Source organism: Sceloporus occidentalis, unplaced genomic scaffold, assembly GCF_023333645.1.
Source record: "Sceloporus occidentalis isolate IW3139 unplaced genomic scaffold, rSceOcc1.0.p SCAF_69, whole genome shotgun sequence".
In the NCBI taxonomy this organism is placed as follows: Eukaryota; Metazoa; Chordata; class Lepidosauria; order Squamata; family Phrynosomatidae; genus Sceloporus; species Sceloporus occidentalis.
The window spans coordinates 3,380,735-3,400,622 of NW_028317049.1; the positions used below are offsets into that span (position 1 = coordinate 3,380,735).

General features: G+C 44.6%; 1 protein-coding gene across 2 annotated transcripts; it reads left to right on the forward strand.

The window, feature by feature from the left end:
• The first annotated feature begins 660 nt into the window (after positions 1–660).
• On the forward strand, positions 661–9,250 carry LYRM9 (LYR motif containing 9). 2 transcript variants are annotated; one of them, XM_089494132.1, is made up of 4 exons: positions 661–678; positions 3,925–4,063; positions 6,738–6,830; positions 8,684–9,250. In XM_089494132.1, the coding sequence occupies exons 2-4, from the start codon at positions 3,938–3,940 to the stop codon at positions 8,699–8,701; spliced, it is 237 nt and encodes a 78-aa protein (XP_089350258.1). In that variant the 5' UTR covers positions 661–678; positions 3,925–3,937; the 3' UTR covers positions 8,702–9,250. The 2 variants fall into 2 exon arrangements, with proteins under 2 accessions (XP_089350258.1, XP_089350257.1); XM_089494131.1 differs by lacking the exon at positions 8,684–9,250 and adding an exon at positions 8,473–8,599.
• The last annotated feature ends 10,638 nt before the right edge of the window (positions 9,251–19,888 follow it).

Genomic DNA, 19,888 nt, shown 5'->3' on the forward strand with positions numbered 1-19,888 from the left:
CCAGTCTGATAATTTACCAAGATTCGAATCTCTGCTTGGCCATGGAAACTAGCGGGTGACCGTAGACAAGTCACACAATCTCAGCCTCATAAATGACAGGTTCGCCTTAGCATTGCACTAAGCCAGAAATGACTTGAAGGCACAGAACAACGAATGATCGGGCGACATTATGCTGGGGAGGTACAGAATTCATTATCCCCCCCTCCCTCTACTCAGTAACATCTTAATCTTAAATAAAATCTATTATTATTATTATTATTTCATGCAGTGTTGAATACACATTTCCCACATAGAACAGTATGATGCATGATGTGCTTGGCCACACGTTGTTGTTGTTGATTTTATGTGCCTTCAATTGTTTCCAACTTATGGCAACTCTAAGGTGACCCTGTCACCTATTTATCTATTTAGATGTTTAGTAAGCTGTTTAGATGTAGTGTAGCACATGGCTTTTGCTCCCACCCTGAAGGCTGCATTGCTTAGATCTGCTTTCCTGCACTAACTGGGGCTTATTTTTCTGCATGGAAACCACCTTTAGGACTGGGCTCAAAAAGAAGCTCCAAAGTTGCCTATCCAAAATATTCCTCTATAGGTTTCATAGCTCTGTGTTCTCTCCAAGACCCACCCCCCCTTGGAGGCATAGACTGCGCATGCGTCCTAGGGAGCCTGGATTTTTTGGTAAGACTTGCAAAGAGTGCGTGCATACAGCAGTCTGCATTGCACTGCATTTGCATTGCAATTGCATTGTACTGTGGATCCAAATGCAATGCAGATGGAAGGGCAAAATTGGGTTGCATAGGGGTCTGCAAGACTGTGGAGGCACTGGGTTCAAGGCACTGGGTGTTACTGGTTGAGTGATAAAGCCATGGCCCTTGCAGCCCAGTCTTTCTCTTAAGGAGGTAACCATGGTGTACCAACCTCTTCCTAACAATCTTGCAAAGCTGGTCAGTCTAGAGTCTTCAGGGTTCATGCACTCTGACACTGCTTTAACTGCCTTGGCTCCACTTTATGGGATCCTGGGATTTGTAGTTTTCCCTGGAGCACCAGAGCTCCCTAACAGAGAAGTCTAGATAGTGTGCAAGATTGCAAATGTCAGCATGCCATTGCATGGAGCCGTGGTGCTTAAAGCAACGTATAATGCCGTTTTGACACTGTTTTAACTGTCTTGGTGCCACCTTATGGGATCCTGGGATCTGTAGTTTCATGGGGGACCAGAGCTCCCTGACAAAGAAGTTTAGCCATCGTACAAAACTGCAAATCTCAGAATGCCATAGCATCCTGGGGCCGTGGCGGTTAAAGCAATGTATAATACAATTTGGACACCGCTTTCACTGTCTTGGCTCCACTTTATGGAACCCATCGGGAGGAATAGATGTAAGATCTTACAGGCCTGTTACAGACTGCCAAAATAAAGCTGCTTCGGGTCTCTTTGGAGGTATGCTGTTTAAATGATGCATGCATCCGAAGAATCCGGAAGCTGCACCAAAGCTGCACTCCAGCGCTTAGGAATGGAGTGTGGCTTTGGCGCGACCTCCGGACTCTTAGGACCCATGCGTCATTTAAAGAGCATACCTCCAAAGAGACCCCAAGCAGCTTTATTTTGGCAGTCTGTAACAGGCCACAGACATGTTTGCCTTCAATATGCTTTTCGTTTCTTTCAGTGATTTTATTTACTCAGTTTTATGAATCCCCCCAAATCCAAAACACTTCCGGTCCCAAGCATTTTGGATACGGGAGACCTAACCTGTTGCCCTCCAAGGTCCCCCCAAGGATGGTTGCCAACCCCAAGCATAGCCCACTTATGTGACAGGAGACTTTTTTCCTTCTACGTCAGCATTATTTATAGTTATTGATCCAGGCATAAAAATGTCTCTGTTGTGTGTCTTCAAGTCGTTCCCAACGTATGGCGACCCTAAGGCAAACCTTTCATGGGGCTTTCTTTGCAAGAGTTCAGAGCGGGTTTGCCATTGCCTTCCCCGAAGCTGAGAGAGTGTGACTTGCCCAAGTGAGTTTCTATAGCTGAGTCAAGAACCGAACCTTGGTTTCCAAAATCCTAATCCAATGCTCCAACAACTACAACCTGCTGGATTGTAAATGCTGTGGATTGAACCACAGACCTTTTGCGTGCTAACCAAGGCCTGTTACAGACTGCCAAAATAAAGCTGCTTCGGGTCTCTTTGGAGGTATGCTGTTTAAATGATGCATGCGTCCTAAGAATCCAGAAGCTGCACCAAAGCTGCACTCCAGCGCTTAGGAATGGAGTGTGGCTTTGGCGCGACCTCCGGACTCTTAGGACCCATGCGTCATTTAAATAGCATACCTCCAAAGGGATCCGAAGCAGCTTTATTTTGGCAGTCTGTAACAGGCCCAAGTGAGCTTGGGTCGTCCCTAGAAACAGGCTTTTCTCCTTGGAAATATACTGGTAATGATAAAAAGCCTGTGCGCACACATACCTGGATCCAAAACCGTTGAACTCAGCAGGACCTTTCTGAGCCGATGCACCACAAATATGCTTCCTTTGAACATTCTTGTGGTGTGTTGCCTCTGGCATCCCAAGAGAGCCCAGCGTCGTATGTACGACTTGAGATTTCGAGTCAAGATTTCCATACCTACACACACACACACATCGAATGTGATGGTGAGTCATGGAGAAAAATGAGCCCTAGGGTAGAGCGTGGGGTTTGGATCTGAGATTTCAAAGTGCAAAAGTGTCTAAAGTTAGCATGGCAAATTAAGCTTTGAGCTTCAGATGGAAAATTGGGCGCTGGAGCGCATGGAGTTGCACCATTGTGCAGTAAACAGGTTGGAGGGCACGCACTGCAGCCGGTGGCATAGGTGTGTCCTCCGAGGCCCCCTTGGTTCATTTGGCGACTGACTCTTAAATATAACACTGCTGGTTTGTTAATGTTTAGATGTGTAACAGGTTAAAGGCATGGTAAATTGAACCCCCGGATTAGCTTCTTTTGGATGACAGTTAAGTCCATCCAAATCTTGATGTTTCTGGGTGTGTTCTTTGCAAAGGCAAGTGAGGCAGCAAAAGGTGAGTTCTCTCTTAGGCAATTAGGTTTCAGGTTGTCTTGGATTTCAAAACGATGGCTTCTTTTCCCAGATTCACGTTGTGATGCCTCTTACTTGTTGCATTTTTTCAAATCCCCAAGAAGTTTTGAGGGTCAGCCTAACACTGGCTAGTTGGCCAGTCTTTATTGATCATTGACAGGGATCCTACAGGAGAAGGCATCACATCTCTGTAGCATCCCAGAGGCCCACTCTGTTCCACAGCCATGTCTTTAAATCCCATTGCTTGTCATAAGGACAGACCTGTAGCCACTGAGTAAATTTGGGGCCACAAGTGGTGGTAATTCATGATTATTAACAACTATAAATGCCCCCCTTCTACATCACAGTGTGCTAAATTGTCAGCTTCATGTGCCCATTCCTTTGAGTTGTCTTATTCTTTTTTATCGTTGTGTGCCTTCAAGCCGAACCGAACCCTGGTCTCCAGAGTCCTAGTCCAACATGGAAACTACTATGCCATGCTGGCTCTTACTTGGGGATAAAAGTCATGCCATCACAGCCACAATATGGGTTGCTTGCATGCTGTGTTAGACTTTGAAGGGTTTCTTTGTGCTTTATCATTGGCCTGTTACAGACTGCCAAAATAAAGCTGCTTGGGGTCTCTTTGGAGGTATGCTATTTAAATGATGCATGGGTCCTAAGAGTCTGGAGGTTGCGCCAAAGCCACACTCCATTCCTAAGCACTGGAGGGCAGCTTTGGTGCAGCTTCCGGATTCTTAGGATGCATGCATCATTTAAATAGCATACCTCCAAAGAGACCCGAAGCAGCTTTATTTTGGCAGTCTGTAACAGGCCATTATTATTTTTTAAATGATTTTAAAATTATTATTTTTTAAATGATCCGCGTAGCTGAGAACAGAAAATGGCTCCTCTCCCCGGGGCGGAATTGGTGAAGAGACCGTTGCAGCTGTATCGCTACTTACTCCGTTGTTGCAAGGCGCTTCCAGGAAAGAATGTCCAAGAACACTACAAACATGCAATACGGCAGGTAAGAAGAGATCTGCGTGTTTTGAATCAGGGTCATAGAATCGTAGGCCTGTTACAGACAGGCCAAAATAAAGCTGCTTCGAGTCACTTTGGAGGTATGGTATTTCAATGATGCATGCGTCCTAAGAGTCCAAAAGCTGCACCAAAGCCACACTCCAGTCCTAAGAATCGGAGTGCAGCTTTGGTGTAGCTTCCAGACTCTTAGAACTCATGCATCATTGAAATACCATACCTCCAAAGTGACTCGAAGCAGCTTTATTTTGGCCTGTCTGTAACAGGCCATAGAGTTGGAGGAGACCACAAGGGCCATCCAGTCCAACCCCCCTGCCCTGCAGGAACTCTCTATCGAATCGGGTATCAAGAGACAACTCTTGGGCTGGAGGGTCACATTGCTGGTGCATAAACAGGGTCGGGATGACCAAGCATCCTTTTCCAGGACATATCCTACATTTCATCCTTCTGTCCAGGAGGAATTCCATAATGTCCTCTACTTTGAGCATGGAATTCATATTTATATTTGGTTAAAGATGCTTTCCAACCCAGTAGCTTTATCCCCGTTGACATTAACAGATTTTTGCCAATCTAAATGGAATGGCCTCATAGCCCAAAAAACCCGCAACGAACTATGGATGCCGGTCGTGAAAGCCTTCGACGTCACAAACGGAAGAAATCTGTAATTGACAAATTGCCAGCAATGGGTTTTTCGGTAGCGTATATCCAAATGTTAGGGTGCGACAAAGCAAAGAAAGACATTGCTCAGCCTTATCAAAGATGCTGACTTCCAAACTCATATAAGGCAGGCAGTGCCATACCTTACATTCAAAGGCAATAGAGGAATGTTTGCACCTGCCAATGGCTTGACAAACCTGAACATTCCCAAATTAAAAAGAGCTGGCTTGAATGCTCTCCCTTCTGCTGTATCAGATGGCAGCTATAAAAAAAGATCCCATATTGGAAATGGATTTGCTCCAGTGGTTTGGACGAAGTTGAGTCGGTGTGTCATGTCCTGCTTTATTGTACTTTCTATAAAGATATCAGAACCTCACTTATAACTCCTCTTATCCAAAGGATCCCTGGTAGACGAGATAAAGTCTATGTAGAATACCTTCTCTCAGAATTAAATGATCAAATAACTGCCAAAGTTGCTAGATTCTGTTCAGCCATAGAGGGGTAGAAACACAACATTGGCCTGTTACAGACTGCCAAAATAAAGCTGCTTGGGGTCTCTTTGGAGGTATGCTATTTAAATGATGCATGGGTCCTAAGAGTCCGGAGGTTGTGCCAAAGCCACACTCCATTCCTAAGCACCGAAGTGCAGCTTTTGGTGCAGCTTCCGGATTCTTAGGATGCATGCATCATTTAAACAGCATACCTCCAAAGAGACCCCAAGCAGCTTTATTTTGGCAGTCTGTAACAGGCCAAAGTTAAATATCTGGTTATTAGGCCTCCCGTTGCTTCCTTCTTACAATGGCTGGAAGGATTTTAAAATGTATATATTATGCCCAGTTGATTGTTCTGCTATGTTTTTACCCTATTTATTATTGTGCGGACGACTTGCCGTATTAAATGAATTGATTTATATTAGTCTTTTCGGCTTTTATTTGGTAATGTCCTACACTTTCCAACTCTGTGATTCTATGATATTGAATAAATTACCAGGATAAAACAGCAGAAAGGGGATTAGTTTGCTCTTGGTTTGCAAGTGAGTGTTGTTGTGGGAGTTTGAATCCAAAGTGTCCTGTTCCTTTGAAACTCACTGAAAGAAAGAAGTCGGCAACATGAGCTTTCGTAGACTTCAGTCTACTTCCTGAGATGTATTGAAATTTCTTTCTTTCAGTGAGTCTCAAAGGTGCTACAAGATCTCTCTGCATATTGTTCTGTCCTGTTTCTTGCAAACTCCAGAACTATGTTGCGTCAGAAGGAAGAGGAGGTGGGATCCAAAGCACGCATGCAGGATAACCGTTCTAGTTCTGACACCAACTGCTTTCACCATCCACTCTTTCTCCAACTTATTTAACTACTAAAACTGCAAACAAAGGGCCTGAACAGACAGGCCAAAATAAAGCTGCTTCGGGTCACTTTGGAGGTATGCTATTTAAATGACACATGCATCTTAAGAGGTCAAAAGCTGTGCCAACGCTGCGCTCCAGTCCTTAGGACTGGAGCATGGCTTTGGCGTGGCATCCGACCTCTTAGGATGCATGCAACATTTAAACAGCATACCTCCAAAGTGACCCGAAGTAGCTTTATTTTGGTCTGTCTGTTCAGGCCCAAAGTTAAGGTTATAGACTACCTTGGTTTGAGTCAGAAAATGTAATTACTAGAAAATATTTTGAGCCTTAAGAAGGAATATAGATACAGTGGGTCCTTGGTATCCGCTGCGGTTTGGTTCCAGGACCCACTGTGGATATCAAAATCCATGAATGCTCAAGTCCCATTAAATACAACGGCACAATAAAAAGAGTGCCCATTATGCAAAATGACAAAATCATGGTTTGCCTATTGGCATGTTAAAAATATATATTTTAAATATTAAATATGTGGATGGTGAATCCATGGATTAAAAAAAACCCTGTGGATTTGGAGAGCCAACTGTCCTTTCCCCCCAGACCAAGATCAGGCCAACTGAAACAGGCCGCTCTGTTAAAAATCTGCATCTGGATTTATTTTTGCAGAGTTTCAAAGTCCATGGAGACGAAGACAATCCCGAGAGGATTCAGCAGATCATCAAGCGGGCCATTGAAGATGCCGACTGGATAATGGAGAAGGTAGGTCTTCCCTTGAATGTTCTGGTTCTAAGGTTGTAGGAGAGGCAGCAGGAGGCGTTGTTGTCAGATGGCATCACAGCTTAGTTCTTCTTTGGGCTTACCCTCAGACGCAATAAAAATCCTTCATCTGAACGGCTTTTAGATGAAGGATTTAGGCCTGATACAGACTGCCAAAATAAAGCTGCTTGGGGTCTCTCTGGAGGTATGCTGTTTAAATGATGCATGGGTCCTAAGAGTCCGGAGGTCGCGCCAAAGCCACACTCCATTCCTAAGCGCTGGAGTGCAGCTTTGGTGCAGCTTCTGGATTCTTAGGATGCTCGCGCCAAAGCCACACTCCATTCCTAAGCACTGGAGTGCAGCTTTGGTGCAGCTTCTGGATTCTTAGGATGCTCGCGCCAAAGCCACACTCCATTCCTAAGCACTGGAGTGCAGCTTTGGTGCAGCTTCCGGATTCTTAGGATGCTCGCGCCAAAGCCACACTCCATTCCTAAGCACCGGAGGGCAGCTTTGGTGCAGCTTCTGGATTCTTAGGATGCTCGCGCCAAAGCCACACTTCATTCCTAAGCGCTGGAGTGCAGCTTTGGTGCAGCTTCTGGATTCTTAGGATGCTCGCGCCAAAGCCACACTTCATTCCTAAGCGCTGGAGTGCAGCTTTGGTGCAGCTTCTGGATTCTTAGGGTGCTCGCGCCAAAGCCACACTCCATTCCTAAGCGCTGGAGTGCAGCTTTGGTGCAGCTTCTGGATTCTTAGGATGCTCGCGCCAAAGCCACACTCCATTCCTAAGCACTGGAGAGCAGCTTTGGTGCAGCTTCCGGATTCTTAGGATGCTCGCGCCAAAGCCACACTCCATTCCTAAGCACTGGAGTGCAGCTTTGGTGCAGCTTCCGGACTCTTAGGACCCATGCATCATTTAAACAGCATACCTCCAAAGAGACCCCAAGCAGCTTTATTTTGGCAGTCTGTAACAGGCCTTAGTCATGATATTTTTAGTGTCGAGGCTTATGGGAATTCTGGGGACTCCATAGGATGGAGTCATGACAAATAAAGGTGTGTCAAACTGCATTAATTCTTCAGTGTAGCAGAAGATAACAAAGAAAGGGCTAAAATTTTGTTATGGCACAGTCTCTCTCTCTCTCTCTTTCTCTAATTTATTTCATTCATAAAAACAATACATGAACAATGTGAAATCTAAGGCTTTCACGTCCGGCATCCATAGTTTTTTGTGGGTTTAGGGGGCTATGTGGCTGTGTTCTAGAAGAGTTTATTCCTGACATTTCGCTGGCATTTGTGAAGATGCCAACCACAAAAAACAATATATGAACACACATATTTTTAGGAAATATAAGAGCTATGGCCGGATACAGACAGCCAAAATAAATCTGCTTCAAGTCACTTTGCAAATATGCTGTTTAAATGATACATGCGTCCTAAGAGTCCAGAGGCTGCACCAAAGCCATGCTCCAGTCCTAAGGATTGGAGTGCAGCTTTGGTGCAGCTTCCAGACTCTTAGAACGCATGCATCATTGAAACACCATACCTCCAAAGTGACCTGAAGCAGTTTTATTTTGGCCTGTCTGTATAGGGCCTATATATCATTACTGACAATTATATAATTTTGTGTGCATCTCCCATTCTATGGCAGACCCCCGCTTTGAAGAAACGTGCCAAGAAAAATCCTTACGGTTGCCATAAGTAAAAAAATGACTTGGAGACGCACAACAGCAACAATTTTGGCGGAACACACTGTCAAATAAATTGCGCAAAAATGGTTAGCTTGAAGGATCAAATCTGTTTTATATTTGTTTTTCTTAACCCTCTGGTTTCTTCCCTCTATCCTTTTCCCTCTGTTCTAGTATAAGAAACAGAAATAAAGTGAGAAGGCAAATAATTTTGTGCACTGATCAGATGGAGAAGACCAGTTTGGAAAGGCAGCTGTGCCTTTGCGTTACGGATTGTAGAAACCAAAGTGATAAACTCTGCCTTGACTATGCCAATTGCATACGTTTGTCATCGCTGGCCATCTATCTGAGTGAGGTCTTGCCAAGAGGAACCAGCGTTTGAGTCAAGATTCGAACATTAGCAAGGAAGAAAGTAGGTTTTTTTTCCAATCAAAATAGTGGTGACTGTTCAGAGAGCATGGAGCAGGACCTGTCTTTTGGATCGTTTGAAGACTCTCCATTATGAATGTATTGCCGACATGCTCAAATTCACTCAAACTGAGTAATCCTGAAATCATAAACCACTAATAAAGATGCTCATGTCTCAACTGAACCAAAATGTGTCATTGCAGCACTGACGCTGACTACTAGTCCATCAGGTCAGGTTATCACAAGATGTAGATCAGAGGTGGAAAACTGCCGCAGGTCCGGTTTGGCAGTTTTCTGCTATGAAGGCTACCAAAAATGCCAAAACGCACACAAACGTGGCCAGAAATCTATTTCTGGTTTGGACAAAAGGGACACTTTTTGTGTTAAAAAATGCAACAGGGTGGGGATTTTGGAGTCTTAGGAGACCGCAAGTTTAACGTGAGCTTGCAATTGAATGCGGCAGCTAAGAAAGCCAATGCAATTTTAGGCTGCATCAATAGGAGTGTAGTGGCTAGATCCGGGGAAGTAATAGTGCCACTGTATGCACCATTGGTCAAAGAAGGCACCCTCGGTCCAAAGATGCACCCTCGGTCTTTCTGTATGCATGGAGAAAGGGTTTGCCATATTCTTCTTATTCTTCTTCTCCTTATTATTATTACTATAGTAAGATCACCCTCTTCCTATGAGGGACCCAAGCATCTCCATAGCCTTGCCTGTGACTGTGAACTCTTCATGGGCTCTACAACCATGCGCAACCACCTCTCTTCCACCTTCAGGGGATCCAAACATTCAAAGTGTCAGTAGCTGAAACCTGAGATGCATCTGCCTCCTTCTGTGCTGACTGCATGATATCCATGTTTAAATATCTGAAAGGATGTCATATCGAGGATGGAGCAAGCTTGTTTTCTGATGCTCCAGAGAATAGGACCTGGAACGATGGATGCAAGATACAGGAAAAGAGATTCCACCTCAGCATTAGGAAGACTTTCCTGATGGTAAGAGCTGTTCGACAGTGGAATATGCTGCCTCAGAGAGTGGTCTTCTTGCATGGCAGAGACCTAGTCCCATAAAGGTATCGGTGTTGCGTAGATTTTGGATGTTATACATATTATTACAGCATTCTACAGGGCCTAAATATCCTAAATGCACCAGATCTGGTGCATCTTAGAGGCTAAGTAGGGCCAGTCTTGGTTTTAAAGAGTCGTACGCTTATATTTTAATAATGTAATGTTTTTAATTGTTTAATTGTTTTTTAAACTTGCGTTTTGCATGTTTTTATCGTGTTTTAACTTGGACTGTTTTGGATTTGTTAGCTGCCTTGGGTCCCTGTACTGGGAGGAAGGTTGGATATTAATAATAATAATAATAATATGGGAGACTGCCAACGAATATCAAGTGCTGTAGGCTCTATTTCAGAGAAAGGGATTGGCAAAACCCACTTCTGAGCATTCCTTACCTCTGAAGTTCATGGGGTTGCCATAAGTTGACAGACAACTTGAAGGCCTGTTACAGACTGCCAAAATAAAGCTGCTTCGGGTCTCTTTGGAGGTATGCTATTTAAATGATGCATGGGTCCTAAGAGTCCGGAGGTTGCACCAAAGCCACACTCCATTCCTAAGCACTGGAGTGCAGCTTTGGTGCAGCTTCCAGATTCTTAGGATGCATGCATCATTTAAACAGCATACCTCCAAAGAGACCCGAAGCAGCTTTATTTTGGCAGTCTGTAACAGGCCGAAGGAACATAACACACACATGTGAAAGCCAGTGTGGTTTAGTGGTTTGAGGGTTGGACTACGACTCTGGAGACCAGGGTTCAATTCCCCATTCAGTCATGAAACCCACTGGTTAACAAGTCACATGCTCTCAGCTTTGGGGCAAGGCAATGGCAAACCTCTGAACAAATCTGACCAAGAAAACCCCGTGATAGGTTTGTCTTAGGGTCCCATAAGTTGGAAATAACTTGGAGGCACACAACAACACCACCACACACGTATGTGTTCTAGATGTAGTAGCTTCCATGTGCCGACAGAGGGTAGCACCGCATGCCATTGACTGTTTCCCCAGCCTTGGATGCTTTTTGATAATGCTCTTATTTCTCAGTCTTTGCAGATTTTTGGTTGTTGTTCTTGCTTCTTTGACGGGAACACGTCCCATCACAATCTGCCTCAAGTTATGTCTCCAAATGGATGCCTCCTGTGCAACCTGTGGACAAGTCTGATCCCATGGACATTAGACTCCTCTAGAAGGGAAGGTGCTTTTTCTTTTAATTTCGTGAAACACAGAAGTGTCTTCTCACGCAACAGATTCAAAACAGTCTCGACAGGCTGAAACCAGCATGCTGGGATTCATCCGAGATAAAACTGTTCAGTCCTTTATTGAGGCATGGAGGAGCAAGGTATCTATCACAAGACGATCCACCTTGGCATTAGTCCATGCGAAACGGTCCTAAGCAGTTGTTGTTGTGTGCCTCCAAGTCATTTTTGACTTCTGGCAACCCTACGGCGAATCTTTGCATGTTTTCTTTCAGACGGGGATTGCCTTTGCCATCCTCTGAGGCTGAGAGAGTGTGACGTGACCAAGGTCATTCAATGGGTTTTTATGCTTGAGCAAAGATTTGAACCCTGGTCTCCAGAGTCGTAGACCAACACTCAAACCACTTAGTAGTTTTAGTGGACTGCAAGTAGAACGTGTCCAGTGTGATACTGAAATCATTGCACACCAAAGTCAGGATCATCTGCGAGAGTGAAATAGTCTTTCCTATTTTCTGAAATGCTAGAAAGCAGACAGAAAAATTGACTCATTTGAAATGCGGTGCTGGCGGAGAGTTTTATGGGTACCTTGAACTACTATAAGACAAACAAATGGGTTTTAGAGCAAATCAAGCCCAAACTATCACTATAGAAGCGAAGATGACTAAATGGAGGCTGATAAAACCCAATAGAGGCAACTAAATGGAGGCTATTGTACTTTGGACATACAGTGGGCCCTTGGCATCTGCTGGGGTTTTGTTCCAAGATCCATCGTGGATACCCAAATCCGTGGATGCTCAAGTCCTATTAAATACAATGGAATAGTAAACTGGGGTCCCTTTTATAAAATGTCAAAATCAAGGTTTGCTTTTGGGAGTGTGTGTGTGTGTGTATTGCATGTTGTGGATGCTTGAATCCATGGATAAGGAGAGCTGACTGTACCATGAGAAGATGTAATTTATTGCTCAGTAAAATGGAAGTCAGTAAGAAAAGAGGAAGATCACACTACAGGTGGATTGATTTAACAAGGGCGCGTCTACGCCATAGAAATAATGCAGTTTGATGCCACTTTAAGTGCTGTAGGCTCGGTGCCATTAGTCTTTGTCAGAGGGCTCTGGTGCCAAAACAAACTACAAATCTCGATAACTCCCAGGTGAGCACAGCTGTTATGCACCCAAGACTGCATTGCGGGAATGTATCCAAGTATCCTAATGGCAATAATTCCATTCTGCCTCTTGAATCCTGAGTTGTCGTTCTTGGTGCGTGCAACAACCTTTGGGTCCTCGGCTGCACCCCAATCATCCCACAGAGTTACCCTACCCCTCCATTGTCCCTGCTCAATTGAATTAGGCAACCTCAGGATGACTCCTTTGCATTGCTCCCTACCCAGGGAGGATGTATGGGTGAGATTAAAACTCGGCCCCTGCAAGTAGTCGGCTCATAGCAGGTTGCCACCTCATGTGCAGTCAGCACAGAAGGAGGCAGATGCATCTCAGGTTTCAGCTACTGACACTTTGAATGTTTGGATCCCCTGAAGGTGGAAGAGAGGTGGTTGCGCATGGTTGTAGAGGCCATGAAGAGTTCACAGTCACAGGCAAGGCTATGGAGATGCTTGGGTCCCTCATAGGAAGAGGGCGATCTTGCTATAGTAATAATAATAAGGAGAAGAAGAATATAGCAAACCCTTTCTCCATGCATACAGAAAGACCGAGGGTGCATCTTTGGACCGAGGGTGCCTTCTTTGACCAATGGTGCATCTACATGACGCTCTATCTACTCTACACCTTGTGTGACGGAGGGTGCGTCTACACGGCACTCTATCTGCGCCAAACCTTGTGTGATGGAGGGTGCGTCTACACTACATTCTATCTATGCTACACCTTGTGTGACAGGGTGCATCTACACTACACGCTATCTGCACTACACCTTGTGTGACGGAGGGTACATCTACACTACCCTCTATCTGCACATATTGTGTGATGGTGGTGTGTCTATATGACACTCTATGCTACACCTTGTGTGACTGAGGGTGCATCTACACTACACTCTTTGCAGTACACCTTGTGTGACGGAGGGTGCCTCTACACTACACTCTATCAATGCTACACCTTGTGTAACTGAGGGTGCATCTACACTACACGCTATCTGCACTACATCTTGTGTGATGGAGGGTGCATCTACACTATAGAAATAAGGCAATTTGGCAGTACTTGTCTCTATCCTACCTTTCATAGGATTTGTAGTTTGGTGAGGCCCCAGTACTCTTTGGCGGAGAAGGCTGAAGACCTTTCAAAACTACAGATTGCAGGATTCCATCAGATGGAGGCACAGTACTCAAAAGCCAGTGTGGCATAATGGTGTGAGAGTTGGACTATGACTCTGGAGACCAGGGTTTAATTCCCAGATCAGCCTTGAAACCACTGGGTGACCTTTGGCAAGTCACACTCTCTCAGCCTCAGAGAAAGGCAATGGCAAACCTCCTCTGAACCAATCTTACCAAGAAAACCCCAGGATGGGTTCGCCTTAGGCTCAAAACAAGCTGGGAATGACTACGGCACCACAGCAACAATATCAATATCAATAACAAGTACGTTTCTATACCGCTTATCAGTGCAATAGCATTAGCAAGTACGTTTCTATGCCACTTATCAGTGCAACAGCATTACCAAGTACATTTCTATACTGCTTATCAGTACAATAGCATTAGCAAGTACATTTCTATACCGCTTATCAGTGCGCGCAAGTTTGGGTTGAGAGTTTGCACATTGGGTTGAGGGATGGCTTACACATTGTAAACCGCTTAACCCAAACTGCATTATTTCTATAGTGCGGATGCACCCTGAGACAGAAGGACCCAGTTTGTGAAGTGCAAAGCTGGAGTTCTCAATATTGAACTAAACCATGCAACACCTTTTCATGGTGCAGCCCACATCCTGCACAAATTTTGAGGGACTTGAACCATCAGCATTATAGCATGGTCTGTGTGTTGGATTCGGACTCAGGAGACCAGGGTTCGAATCCCTGCTCAGTCATGGAAACCCACTGGATGGCCATGGGCAAGTCATACACTCTCAGCCCCAGAGGAACGTTGCTTGGCCGCCCATGTCCTGGTTTTCATCTGTGAAATGTTTGAAGGTGTGCAATAACAACGACAATAGAAGGTGTCTTAAAAAGCAACCTCATTGCTGCATCCAACATCTTGTGTTCAAAACAGCGATACCTTTATCGGCCAGCCTGAAATGCACAAAAATGCATGTTGCACGACTGCATCCTTCATTGCAGCTTTGTTGATCCGGAGGAGGCCTGTGTCCTTCCCCACCAAACTCATTCCTTCATGGATTTAATTTCCCTTTGCAGGCAGATCTGAGATCTGAGGATGGCATGATGGAGCTCAGAGTCCCTTTTGTGTGACTTGGAAGTGGAAAAGAGAGAATCCAGTTGATGAACGAAGAGGACAAAGACGGTCTCCAAATGAGCCCATCTTGCATGGATTCCTTGTGATGGGAGCAGTGAGAATTCCTTTGGCAGACAGTAATACTGAGAGATGGAGCCAAAAGAGTATGCAGACCTAGACGATGATGGTTCAATCATCTTCTGTCCGTCTCTTATGTCTTTGCTTGCTCTCAGAAACAGGACTCTAGGCAGTTCACAATAAGAGTAAAGATAGATAAATCCTGAACTTGGGTGCGTCTACGCTGTAGAAAGAATGCAGTTTGATACCACTTTAACCAACACGGTTCCATCAAGTGCAACATAAAATGGATATGTGCCTTCTAGTCCTTTCCGACTTATGCTAAGGCATCCCTATCACAGGTTTTCTTGGCAAGTTTCTTCAGAGGGGTTTCATCCTCTGAGGCTGAGAGAGTGTGACTTGCTCATGGTCTCCAGGGCTGAGCCGGGATTTGAAGCTTGGTCTCCAGAGTTGTAGTCCAACACTAAACCCACAATGCCATGCTGGCTCTCTAAACCAAAATGTAAGCTGTTCTATTAAAAAGCCCATATCTCAGTAGCTAGTCATCTAGTTGCAAAAACATCGACTGAATAAAACTCTTTCAGGATTCAAAAACTTCGTGCGCAATTATGTAATATGCACATTTCATACATTTTCATGCATATGTAGACACTGTACATGCATTACCTGACTTGCACACAACTATTTCATTTGCACAAACGAACACACATTTGTGACATTCCCATTTCATTCCCTTTCTGATAACAAGGGGTGCGTGTACACTAGAAATAATGCAGTTTGACACCACCTTAAGTGCTGCAGCTCCATCCTATGCAATCCTGGGATGTGTAGATTTACAAGGTCTTTACAAACCTTCTCTGTTAGTTCTGTCCTTTCAAATTATTGTAACCCGCCTTGAATCCCATTGTTGGAGAAAGGCAAGATATAAACCTAGGAGTTTATCACACTGGTGCTAATATTGACATTAAAGAGAGGTTAAAGCGCCTTTAAAGCATCCCGCAAATAAAGCGGGAATGGCGAGTAATTGCGTGAATGATTATCACATGCAATTGCGCAAACAAAGTGATCTCAGAAACGCACTGTCGCTGAAATCCCGACAGTAAAAAAGATGCGCTTTAAGGCTTCTTTGGCCTGTTACAGACAGCCAAAATAAAGCTGCTTCGAGTCACAGTGGAGGTATGGTGTTTCAATGATGCATGCGTCCTAAGTGTCCAGAAGTCACACCAAAGCCACGCTCCAGCCCTAAGAACTGGCTTTGGTGTGGCTTCTGGACTCATAGGACGCATGCATCATTGAAACACCATACCTCCACTGTGACTCGAAGCAGCTTTATTTTGGCTGTCTGTAACAGGCCATAGTGACCACCTTCATGGCGGGTTTTGTGCGACATCGTGTGAAGTTGTTACGCGCAATTACATGATTTTCCCAGGATATTCACAAGATAAACCCCCGATTTCCTTCGTGTGATAAACTTGAAAGAAAGAAAGAAAGAAAGAAAGAAAGAAAGAAAGAAAGAAAGAGTGAGTGAGTGAGTGAGTGAGTGCTGGTGCCTCACCAAACTACAAATCAGGATTTTGTAGGATGGCGCCACAGTGGTTAAAATGGTATCAAACTGGATGATTTCAACAGTGTAGATGCACCCAAGCTGAGGATTTCACCAGCTTTCATGCTCATAACAACCCAGCAAGGTAGATCAGACTGAGAAATAGCACCTTGTCCCAGCTTCCGTTGAGCTTTGTGGCTGGATGGAGATTTAAATTCAGTGTCTCGTGGCCTAAACCGTAGACCAAAAACCTACATTTTCTGACCCCTGGTTGGTGATATGATACGATCTGGACTCCGTCGCATACGCTTGTGGCACCGAAATCATCCCAAACACGATACCGAAATGCCTGGAAGAAAACAAGCCCGTGTTTTCTCCAAGTGCAAGCGAGAGTGAAAGAATTGGTATTTTCGGGGCTTGTGTTTGTTGTGTGCGTGCGTCCATGGTGTCAATGCGCCGCTGCCAGCTCATGGGTGCTTCCAGTGACTCAGGTGCGCATCAGTTAACGCCGTGTCATTAGAGCACTTGGGTGATGGACGGGTGAGATAAAAATTTAATCCAATAATAAGAAAGCTGAAAGGCTGGCTGACGATACAGAGAGAGAGAGAGAGAGAGAAAGGCGCGTGGAAGATTGAGTTGTGCGCTGCTTGAACATACCGTTCGATGCATGCGTGTGTGTATGTGTGTTGCTAATGTGAGATTAAAGCTGCCACGCTGCACCGCTCCAAAGGTCAAGGGTCGCTTTGTGCAGACGTGTCGTGGAATGTTCTTGTTTTCTGTTCGCCTGCCAGTGAATTTGCTTTTACTTTGTAAAGTACAAGGAATTTTACAGTGAATTTACTTCTTTGTGCCGCTCAAACTACTTCTCTCCCTTCGCAGGCAACTTAGCAGAGTCTGGAAGCGACCAGCTGCACATGGCTAATTCTTTGCCATGGGTTCCTTTTGCAAACAATGAAGCCGTCCGTAACATTACATAAAGATAGTACGCGGAGAGATCTAGCACCACCTTTGAGGCTAACTAAAAAAAGAGGTTGGCAGTGTGAGCTTTTGTATTAAGTGTACTTCCTCAGGTGCATTTGGTGCATTGCGTAAAGATAGCAACTTACAGAGAGAGAAGGTCACTCCATTTACAGTGGAACTCATGCCATGTTCTGGTGTCAATGTGGCCAAGGGAGTTTATCACACGAAGGAGATCGGGAATTTATCCCGTCAATATCCCCCCAAAATCGCGCCATCGCGTAAAACGATTTCACACGCCGCCACACAAAACCCGCCATTAAAGTGGTCACAAAGAAGCATTAACGTGCATGTTTTTACAATGCATTTCCGATATCACTTTATTTGTGCCGTTGGGTGTGATAGTCATTCATGAAGTTACTTGCCATTTTTGCTTTGTTTGCGGGATGCTTTATATGCACTTTAATCTCTCTTTAATGTTGAAATTAGTCCCAGTGTGGTAAACGCCACAAGAAACGGACGGGTTTTGCCCTATAGGCTAGTGATATGCACCATTCCGATGTGGCTGATTTTTATTTTAACAAAGGTGTGTATATGTGCCTTTGAGTTGCATATTGACTTATGGATTTCATAGGTGATGGGACATTCTATGAAATCCATAAGTTGTCATGCGACTCAAAGGCACCGATGGGAAATTCATCACCTAGCTCAGGAGTGGGCAACACAACTTTCCGTGTTGTAGGACTACAGCTCCCAGCATTTCTCACCATTGACTACACTGGCTGGGGCTGATGGGAGTTGGAGTCCAACTACCTCTAGAGCCCATATTTTGTACCTGGAAGTATTCTGGAACATGTGGCTCAATGTGACACATCCAGGTTGGCTTTGGGCTCGCACATCTATCCAAAGGAGGTGGAAAAGCAGATTTGCTGGATGAGACAGAATGCTTGTTTTAGTCCAGCGCTCTGGCCAGATGCCCACATGAGGGCATGAGTAAGACCAGCCAAATCTATCTGTGGGTGCAGCAGCTTCATGCCAATGTCACTTTCGTTTTTGCAGGAAAGACCAATATTGTGCAACTTCTCGACCAGTGCTAATGCTCAGTGAGCATCAGATGGAAACTGAGTCACTGCCCGGAACATGGAAACCAAGTTTCCGTCTGTGCCTTGCCCTTGGGCATTCCTCCTAGCTACCCACCCAGAAGGTAATTTCCTTTTCAAGGAGACGGTGGCCTAAACCCAGTTGTTCCTCTCACCACTGAATCCATAAATCCTATGGAGAAAAACCCAACGCTTAAACCTCTAACCCCAGAAAAGGATGGGCATATAGTAGGTGGACAAATAGCACTTGTCCCTCCACATTTGAGGCTTTGACTTTTGTGAATTTGATTATAAAAGAAGTAAAAATGCATAGACATATCCCTTAAGAATACAAATACAGAGAATCGTCTGTCTATCGGAGCCCAGCTAATCCTGACAAAAACCCAACTAGAAGTTCAATTACAAATCTGTATTGCAAGTCATCACGGGTTGAATTTTAATTGCACACAATTTGGCTACTTTACGGCAAAATCAAGGTTCCTCGGAGTGTAGTTGAGTCTCCTTCTTTGGAGGTCTTTAAACAGAGGCTGGATGGCCACGTGTTGGGTATGCTTTGATTGAGACTTCCTGCATGGCAGAATGGGGTTGGCCCTTGGGATATCTTCCAATGCTAGGATTCTATGATTCTACCGCCTGTTACAGACTGCCAAAATAAAGCTGCTTGGGGTCTCTTTGGAGGTATGCTATTTAAATGATGCATGGGTCCTAAGAGTCCGGAGGTCGCGCCAAAGCCACACTCCATTCCTAAGCACTGGAGTGCAGCTTTGGTGCAGCTTCCGGATTCTTAGGGTGCATGCATCATTTAAACAGCATACCTCCAAAGAGACCCCAAGCAGCTTTATTTTGGCAGTCTGTAACAGGCCAGTACTGTTCTGAACATCTTAGATGTTGGTGGAGTGTTGGCAAAATAAGATCAGTACATATGTCTCTATAGTATAGACAATGGAAAGGTACATGTTGGGTATATAGTAGTGTTCATAGAGCAATCGAAAATGTATCAATGCACAAATATAAGACAAATGTTAGAACGCCGAGCATGTGATGATATCATGAAAAGGAACATAACCATAATATTTCCACTTATCACACATGTAATCTTGCATAAAGACCAGACATATAGGCCTGTTCCAGACTGCCAAAATAAAGCTGCTTGGGGTCTCTTTGGAGGTATGCTGTTTAAATGATGCATGCGTCCTAAGAATCCGGAAGCTGCACCAAAAGCTGCACTCCAGTGCTTAGGAATGGAGTGTGGCTTTGGCGCAACCTCTGGACTCTTAGGACCCATGCATCATTTAAATAGCATGCCTCCAAAGAGACCCAAAGCAGCTTTATTTTGGCAGTCTGTAACAGGCCATAATATTTCTAATATGTATAATGTTCGAAAGAGTGTCTTACATACTCGATCCTTTCTGGGGTTCTTGTTTTAACTTGGCAAATCCCACATTTACGTCAGCTCCATAGAGTCAGAGTCTACTTGAGTTTGGGGCGAACGATTGGAATCCAGGGCTGCCTCCGCACTGCAAAAACAATCCATTTTGACACCACTTTAACTGCCATGGTTCAAGGGTATGGGATTTGTAGTTTTGTGATTCACCCCATCAAACCATCTCTCCTTTATTTATTCCGGTTGGGGTTTCTATGGTGAAATGA

Excerpts from the sequence above, each read along its gene's own strand:
- LYRM9 (XM_089494131.1), top strand. The coding sequence starts at position 3,938 with ATGGCTCCTCTCCCCGGGGCGGAATTGGTGAAGAGACCGTTGCAGCTG. Across the intron at positions 4,064-6,737 it reads ACAAACATGCAATACGGCAG|AGTTTCAAAGTCCATGGAGA; the intron begins GTAAGAAGAGAT and ends TTATTTTTGCAG. Across the intron at positions 6,831-8,472 it reads CCGACTGGATAATGGAGAAG|ACCCCCGCTTTGAAGAAACG; the intron begins GTAGGTCTTCCC and ends ATTCTATGGCAG.